This window comes from Lates calcarifer, unplaced genomic scaffold (assembly GCF_001640805.2).
Source record: "Lates calcarifer isolate ASB-BC8 unplaced genomic scaffold, TLL_Latcal_v3 _unitig_4589_quiver_709, whole genome shotgun sequence".
NCBI classification, from domain to species: Eukaryota; Metazoa; Chordata; class Actinopteri; family Centropomidae; genus Lates; species Lates calcarifer.
The window spans coordinates 125827-134764 of record NW_026116990.1 but is presented as its reverse complement, the minus strand read 5'-3'; the positions used below and the strand labels follow the sequence as shown (position 1 = coordinate 134764).

At 40.4% G+C, this 8938-nt stretch overlaps 1 protein-coding gene across 1 annotated transcript; it reads left to right on the top strand.

The window, feature by feature from the left end:
- The first annotated feature begins 1581 nt into the window (after window positions 1-1581).
- Window positions 1582-7961, top strand: commd2 (COMM domain containing 2). The gene is given in 7 exon segments (XM_018701861.2): window positions 1582-1754; window positions 4339-4416; window positions 5596-5678; window positions 6258-6332; window positions 6445-6543; window positions 7533-7598; window positions 7600-7961. Coding segments are annotated over 7 exon segments (606 nt in total). The 5' UTR covers window positions 1582-1687; the 3' UTR covers window positions 7738-7961.
- The last annotated feature ends 977 nt before the right edge of the window (window positions 7962-8938 follow it).

Genomic DNA, 8938 nt, shown 5'->3' with positions numbered 1-8938 from the left:
CTTTTCTGCTGTTTATGTCAGGGAGGTAGGTAAGATGCCTCTATATCCTGTATTCTTCTGTTGAGGACAGATAAGATGCATGCAAACTGATACATGCTCTATGTAAGGGAAACAGGCCTGGCTTAGTTGAAGTCATTATTACTCTCAACATTAGCAATTCAGAAAATATTTTCTTTACATGACTGACACTTGAACGTTTTGTACAGTACCTCATAAAGTCAACTTACATCCTAATGTAACTACAGCCTCTCACACATTAAAAAGAAACAGCAAAGACAATTCTAATAGCAAAGTTTTTGATCAAAATTATTGCTAGGGGGAATGACATGTCTTTACCGTACAGACTGGTGTTCTGTCCAGGGTGTACCCCACCTCTCACTCACTGACAGCTGGGATAGACTCCAGCCCCCCACAACCCATAAAGGTAAGCAGTTTAGATAATGGATGGATGGATGTCCTTACCCATCTCTACTAAATTCTATGCCCTTGATGGATAGGTACACAACAGGCAGCAGCCACTTTCCAATATTGATGAGATTTGGGTAAACCATATTAACTGAACTTGAGAGGAATTCTCTGATACGTACGATAAAGCTATTGAGAGCATAAACAGGGCAGTAGATGACTGGAATGGTAGCCTGTGTGAAAGGGTTGTATGAAATGCATATAACTGCATCCTTATAAATAAAACCGTATAGGTGCACCATGGTGGAGAAAAGCATGTCATGAAGCAGTTAGAAAGAGAAACCGTACCCACAGAACACTGAGGAAGTGTGAGAACACTCTGAAAGTTGAGGTGACTGAAGATTACACAGATGCTGTTCATCTGTATTTTGCATGGGATGAATTGCACAGAGCTATAAAAAAGAGTGGGGAACAGCTCCTGGAAAGGCTTAGCTAGGAGATGATCATTAATTGTTAAATTAATGTAAATACTCACATAGATTGAAATAAGGAATTCTTCCCAATCAATGGAAGCAAAAAGTGGTGGGTCCAATTTTAAAACCAAGGAAAGATGCCTCTCAGGCAGGGTCATACAGACCTACTTCCTCTGGTAGCAGTTTTAACATTATGGAAAGAATGGTCAGTGACAGACTGGTGTATAGGTTGAAGAAGAAAGGTTGGTTTGCCTCAATACAAAGCGGGGGTTTTGCAGAGGTGAGGAGCACCGTGGATTCTGACCCAGTTTGTGTTTTCACTGGCCTGGCTGACAAAAAAAGTTAGTCTTTTCCCCATGAGTTAATAATTTGGTAATTATGGGGGCTCCATAATGCAACATACAGTACATTTAGTAGAGACCAAGCAGCCAAAGGACAAGCAGAAACAGGTTTCCTTCCTTCAAAATAAGAGCGATCCTGGAGGGATGAAAATGAAAATTTGCAGCCTACATACATCTGCACATACATAGTATGCTGTATTATCACACCAGGACATAAAGTCTGTTACAATGAAAGACTTGCTCGAACCAGCCAAGAAAAGTGAAAGCAGTCCTTGAATTCATTACTGCCACACGACTGTTTTTTGAGACACGTCCCAAACTGCAATCTAATTCTGACCTAGGGGGGGCAGCAGGTCACTGCCAGGCATCAAGTCTGCCAGAGATCCACAAGAAGAAGAGCGAGCAAACGAATGAGGAAAAATTACGGTCTAACTCATTTTCCGGGTCCATGTTTGTTGTTTGTTCAGGATGCTGCTGGTTTTGTCTGAAGACCATAAAGAACACCTCGCCTTTCTGCCGAAGGTCGATGCCGCAGGTAAACCCCTCCGGTTTCTCAGTGGTCAGACAGAGGATCAGGACTGTGACTGCAGCTACTTCTCTAACTTCACCTGTGACTGTCAGCTGACTGTCCTGACGTCCTGAACGAGTGCAAGAGTGTGTTTTAGAAGACATTATATAGTCTGTGTCCCAACACTAACACAGCCGTTATCACCCGCTTATTAAGACCTTCATCTGAAGTAACACGAGTGACAAGTAACATTTTCCTCTGGATCATTGTGCAGTGGAGATGTAGAGTTGCATCAGTTGTGTACTGATGTGCTGCTGAGACCAAAATCAGTTCCACTGTGTTCAGTGTTCAGTGTTTCCTCCTACCTTTGTTCTGATGTTTTAGCCAGGGATCCGAATTTGTTTGGTGTGTGTATTTCGTGATGCGTTTGAGTACCTTCTGTTTTCTGGTCATTCATGGCAGGTTTTATGAGGTCATCACACAGAGGAGTGAGGACTGGTGACGGTGGGTTTTCTGGCACAGGATCTGGGGGATGGTGGCTTTTTAGTTGATGGGAAAGACAAAGTGGACAGGTCTCACACTTTGCTTCTCACTTTGCCTTTGTGCAGGTGTAGTGGTTTGTCTCTGTCAGTTACAGTTAACAGATATGTGGTTGAGCTGTTGGAACTGGAATCCTTCTCTTGTCTTTCTCATGGTGTGTGGAAAGAGTCAGAGAAACCATAACAGAGTTTTTTTAAATTATCTTTTTTTTTTTTTTTTTTTTAACAAAACAGAAAGCAGAAAAAAGATAAAATTGCAAGCCCAGTGAGATGTCCCATTATAATTTTATACCAGTTAGAGAGTGTGGGGCCCCTACAGGAAATCCAGTGGAGTAATATATCCTTTTTTTGCACAGAATGACAATCTGCTGAATAGCCTTTTATGATGTTCACTAGCAACCTGTGTATTAGAAGACCTAGGAGAAGTGAAACTAGGTCCAGTTTAAGCTCAGTTCCAAACATGTTCTGCATCTCATACTGGACACATTCCCAGTATGTCTGTAGCAATATACCAAAGGCAATGTGTGAGGTTACCAGTGTTTATTTTGCATTTAGGGCGTAGAGAAGAGTCACTGAACTCTTGCTGGTGAGCCCATCAGGGTCTGGTGCTTTACGATTCTGAACTGAGCTGATGGCTGGCTGTACTTTATGTTCAGAGAATGGAATATTGAGACAGGATCTCTGCATCTGCGTCTGTGGTCAATTTAGGAAGGCTGAAGTTGGAAAAGAAGTTCTACATTGTAGCTGTGCAGATTCCCTGATTCCTTTTCTGGCTAAGTTTTTCCCCATGTTCAAATAAGTTTTGTTTAGCAAATCTTACTTTGTTGGTAGCAGGTAGAGTTTGACTGAAAGGCAGCGATTTCCTTTAGTTTGGATTCTGATGGTTTTGTAATATTTTTTCTAGTATCTTCTGTTGCTCTACAGTTCTCTGTTTCTTACTTGCTATGTAGGAAATTATCAACCCCCTTGCAAAAGCCTTAGAAGTTTCCCAGAGCAAGGATGGACTACTGACTGAGGGGGAGCTGATAGAAAGAAAAGCTTTAAATTCTGATGTAAAATGTTTGGTTCTTTAAAATAAAAGAATTCATCCTCCAGTGTTATAGTCAATTTCGTACAGTTTTAGACTTAATATCTAACTGCACTGGTGCATGATCAGATATAATAATGTTTCCAATTTTTGATGAGACAACTGATTGTAACCGAGGACTTCAGAGTAAAGAAGTAATCAGTTCTCTAATAACACTTATGTGGGTTTGAGAAAAAAAGTCAATTCCTTATCTGCAGGATGGAATGTCCTCCAGACATCCACATAACCCAGTTCTTCACAGAGACTGACAATATGTTTTGTCCTAGGGGAAGCAGAATGTGAACTGGGAAATTAATTCATTAGAGGGTTCATAGTACAATTTAAATCACCTTCAATAATAATATTATTGGTTGAAAAGTTAGCTAATTTAGTCATCATGTCTGCAAGAAAAGTAGAGAGCTGGAGCACAGTACACAGTAAAGCAGGGAGTACTGGCCACCGGCATACAGCAAAAGAAGTCACTTTCTTGAACAATAATATTAATATTTCATGCATTTTTCTAACCTAGTTGTTACTTCAGACCTTTCTCATGGTATACAATTTGGGATCCATGAACTTTAAGAATCCCCAGAAGTGGATGGCAAAAGTGTAAAACTAAAACTGATAGAGACAGGACATAAAGGAATGAAAGACAAAGAGAGTCATGATTTGGAACATAATAAACACTGGATGGAAGATGTCCAGTCAAATCATTTATAATGACAAATGACAAATGCCATAGCCTCTACTTTAAAAGAAATAAAGGGAAAAGACATTTCTGGTTCACGTGGTTCTCAGTGCTGCCTCTGACAGGTGTGTCTCTAGAATATAAAACAACAAACAACTGAATAATTTGATTGCATATATATCAGAGTAGTTTGTTTAGCAAATGACATTGATTTTGTCTGTATATAGTCATAACTCCAAATATGAATTAACTATATTCATGGTTTTTGTATTTAATAAGCAAATGTGTCTGTGTGTTTTTTTTGTTTTTTTTTTGCAGTGGTTCGAGAGTTTGGCCGCATAGCACTGGAGTTCCTACGAAGAGGAAGCAGCCCCAAGATCTATGAGGGAGCAGCCAGTAAGAGTCTACACCTTTCATTGCATACTACAGTGTTTCCCCTAGAATGACTATAGTTTGAAACAGCATCACAGAAATTTCCAAAACAGTTATTTTGTCAGCCATGCTGAACTGAACAGCACCACATACTACGGCCTCCACAATGACATTAGAGTCGAATCAACGCCTTTCTAAAATACTTCAACAAAAACTCAGCATTAGAACCTTCTTGAAGGAAGGAGTTTTTGCTGGGCTGTCATAGACACTGCAAAAAATCCAATGAGGTGGCAGCCTAAAAAGAGCTCCACTGAACCACTGGACTCCCATGTTTTATTTTACATAAACTTCTATGCAAAAGTTTGGGCATCTCCAAAATTCCATATTTTGATGATTTCTGAAGTGAAAAAAAGTTAATACAACCTCTGCTGCAAACAGACATTAAAATATGCTTTCTTTAATATTAATGCAGTGTTACTTATATTTCATGAACTTAAAAAAATAGAAAGAAAATTAAATAGTAATGAACAAAAGTTAGCACTTAGCACCTAGTCGTACTTGTCTCAAACAGCCTGAATCTTGAGCATGGTCACAAGATGTTGGAAATATTAGTTGAAATTCTGCTCTATGTTGACAAGATTACATAATCTCTGCAGTGCTGTCAGCTGCATATTCATGCGGCCATCTGCCAGTCCACCCCAACAGAGTCAGCAACAAATCTCAGATAGGCTGTGGCATTGAAATGATTATCAACTGATATCAAGAGGCCCAAAGTGTGTCAACCAAGACATCATTACCCACACATTTACACCACCACCAGCAGCCTTAACAAGGTGGGTTGGGTCCAGGGATTCACACTGTTGACCTTTAATTCTGACCCTACCATCGGCGTGCCTCAGCAGAAATGAAGATTCATCAGATTAGGCTACGTCTTTCTAGTCTTCCCCTGTCCAGTTTTGGTGAGCTTATAGGATTTTTTGTTTGTTTTGTTTTTCACACCATTCTGAGTAAACTCAAATATAATACTCAGCTATGGACAAAAGAGCATGATTATAAAGGTGGACTAACTTTAATTATTATCAGTGCTAAACAGAACTGAATTCTTCATCTGGGTATTTTTCCGTCATACAGCTTTGACACTTTTTACTTCTGTGCTACCTGCCAGGACCTTAGAGTAAATCCATAATGCACCACTGCTTGCAGGGAAGCTGTGTGTTCCTGTGGATATGGTGCAGCATGGAGTGGAAGGCCTGATGTTCCTGATGACAGAGAGCTCAAAGCACATGGTGACTCATACACACCTGATAATCTCTGTAGTTTGAAATGTTAGAGATTCATAAAAAATGTCCTATCATTGTCTAGACTACTCTGAATTCCAAAATCCATACAACAGGTCAGTGCCAATCAGTTTCATTTCCACACTCAACAGTTCTTCAGAAACCCATTTGTCAGGATGTAAAACAAGTAGGAAGAGAGATAAGGCTTTGAGAGAAAACACTGGTACAGATGAACCATTCACCATTACTATAACCTTGAATCAAGACTTGGTGTGCAAGTGTAAAGGTTACTAAACTTTTTTTCCCTCAGTTTTTACTTTCCTGACTTGCCATAGCACAAGAAGAACAGTTATAACAACATTAATGATAACTTTGTTCTGTTTAGTCCCAGTACATCATGTCAGTCCTGTTCACTCATGTCAGTGTCTGTCACAGTACTGTGTGGTATTTTTCTGTGCACCTTGTGTCAACATGAAACACTAAAATACCAAAAACTAGCCAGATATTTTAACAGCTGTAGCGAACATCAACTATTCCCAATGTCACTGTTCTGTGTGTGTGTGTGTGTGTGTGTGTGTTTGTGTATAGATCTCTGAAATGGATTTCCTGGACTCAGTGTTGGCTTTGGGGTTTGGTGATGAGCTTAACCAGATCCTCTTACAGGTGACTTTGAATTTGTTTTCATTCATGTGAAGAGATGATTTGAGCTTCAATCATTCAGTTTGTTGGGCAGTTCACTGCACTTCACCTGAGCATGGCAGTGTTTTTGTTGCAGCTCTACCTGCAGCACCACAGTCAAATCCGCAGCATCCTGAGTCAGCTGCCCTCCAACCTGCCTGCCTACCACAACCTGGAATGGAGACTGGATGTACAGGTGTGTGTGTGTGTTTATGTGTGTATGCTACATACGACGTATGGCTATTAAATAACGAGACTGTGCTTATAAGGATAAAACCATGTGGTTCACAGTCGCACCGAGGGTTATATATTAAAGGTTGGGTACTGATTGAAGTGCATGTGTTTTTGCTGAGGCGTCAGAAAATGATTAGCTTAAAAGTTGAGCATTAACATGAAAACAGCAGCTGAATGTTTTGGTACAGTTGTCTGGGGAACACTGCATGTCACGTGCACGGTGTGTTTGAATGGTACAAAAGATTTAGTGAAGGCAGAGAGGATGTCCAAGACGATGAGTGTTCTGTATGCCTATGCACATCAAAAACTTTAAAACAAACTGAACAAATCATTTGAAATGATGGACGACTCAGTATAAGAATGATAGCAGAAGTGGTCTCCTATTGATAAAGAGACAGTTCAGCAAATTTTGCATGAAAATTTGAAGATGACAAAAGTGTGAGCCAAAGTCGTCCCAAAACTTCTGACTCCTGATCAAAAGGAAAAGCAGTTTCTGGACCCTAAAACAAGTCCCAGTGCTTGATCACCCTCCCTGTTCACCTGATCCAGCACCATGTGACTTTTTCCTTTTTCCTAAGATCAAATCTGTTCTCAAAGGAACACGTTCTGAGTCTGTGTCAGAAGTTAAGAAAAGAACCACAGAGTTTCTGAGACAACTGAAGAAGACCTACTGCACTGCTTTGATCAGTGGAGGACCTGAATGCAGCACTGTGTTGATGCAGAAGAGGAGTTTGTTGAAGGAGAAAGACACTGAAAAATGTTAAGTTCAATAAAATTGAATGACAGCATTAGTCTGGTTATTTAATAGCCATACCTCGTAATTTAGACATTGTACACTATTTCTAATCTGTGCTCATACAGTTTTTGTTTTTGGCACTTGGCTCATTTGACCAATATTCAGATTGTAACTTCTTTTCTCTCCTTTGTTTCTCTGTCACTCCTTCCTGCCAGTTGGCAAGTCGTTCTGTGTGCCAGCAGGTCATTCCCATGCTGACGATGCGGCTGCTCCTGACAGGAGAGAGCTGGCAGTGACCGCAGCAGCAGGGTTCTCCAGACAGACCCCAGCACCCTCCTGCACCTCATCTCTACGCTGGAGGCTGCTCTGTCTGCCATAAAAACTAGTCACTCTCGGCGCGTATTACGCAACATTAAATAACCACCTAGGTCACTTTCTGTTTAATATGTGTGCGTCTGCTGGAAAACATTAAGCAGTGTCTGTTTCTTTTGGTCTGGTCCTGGATGTTAAACTAAGTTTTTGCCCATCCGACTGGCAAATGGTCGTCTTGAATTACAATATGTGCCAAACGGTATTGACTGTATTGTACATAAGGTTTCTACAGCGCTGCTGATATTGCATTAAAGTGTGACACAGAGCTAAAACACCAGTCTTGTGGTTTGTCAAAGCCAGCAATGTAAAGGCAGAGTGGCCCTAACTTCAAGGAGTACAGTACATCTGTGTCACCATTTGACTGGAACAGAACATTACTTGCATGGTGGTAATTACACTGATGAGCGGATGGACAGTTATCACCATCTTCAGAAAAAATTGTGTGACATGTTCAGTTAACATCTGTTCATGATGCAGCCAGAACCCTGTTTTGTAAAGGAACTGGAGAGAACTCTGTCAGGGACCTGATTCTTGGTTTTGTGTAAAGTATGAAAATGATAGATAGATAGATAGATAGATAGATAGATAGATACTTCATTAATCCACACAGGATATTCACAGTTCCAGCAGCATCAACAGACTTAAGATAAAGGGTTAAAGGTATGCAGTAAATACTGGGAATAATAATAAAACACTGCTAATAACAACACAGTGAAGAAACTTCAAGTCCAGTGCAAACAGAATGCCATATTTAAGGTGCATGGTGTACAGTGTGTGTGTGTGTGTGTGTATGTAGTGTGTAATCTGTCAGAGCAGTTGACATTAACGTTTTCCCCCCTTCGAGCCGCATGGCTGTGGTGGAGGAGCACACCCCCCCCAGCACACCCAGTTCTGATGCTGGTGATGACCCAGATGTACCAGCTTGGAGGAGAACTGACAGTATACTTGCAAATATGCATTTTGAAACACAGCAAGTTAACTTTAATTTAAAATGAATCTAACTGTAAATAAAACAGTCAGTGGAATTAACCACCATGTCTCTCTATCAACCTTGTAGCTCTTGCAAAACCACACCAACTCTAACCCTGTCTAACACACAGGGTTCATTGTCAGGTTAGGTTGCCATGGTTCTAAGAGGGTCTCACAGACAAAGATTTTCACACTGGGTTCATGTCTCTTCTTCTTTTAACTATAAGCCTCTTGTCATATTTATGAGATAAATTGAAATTATGAGATAAAAAGCCATAAT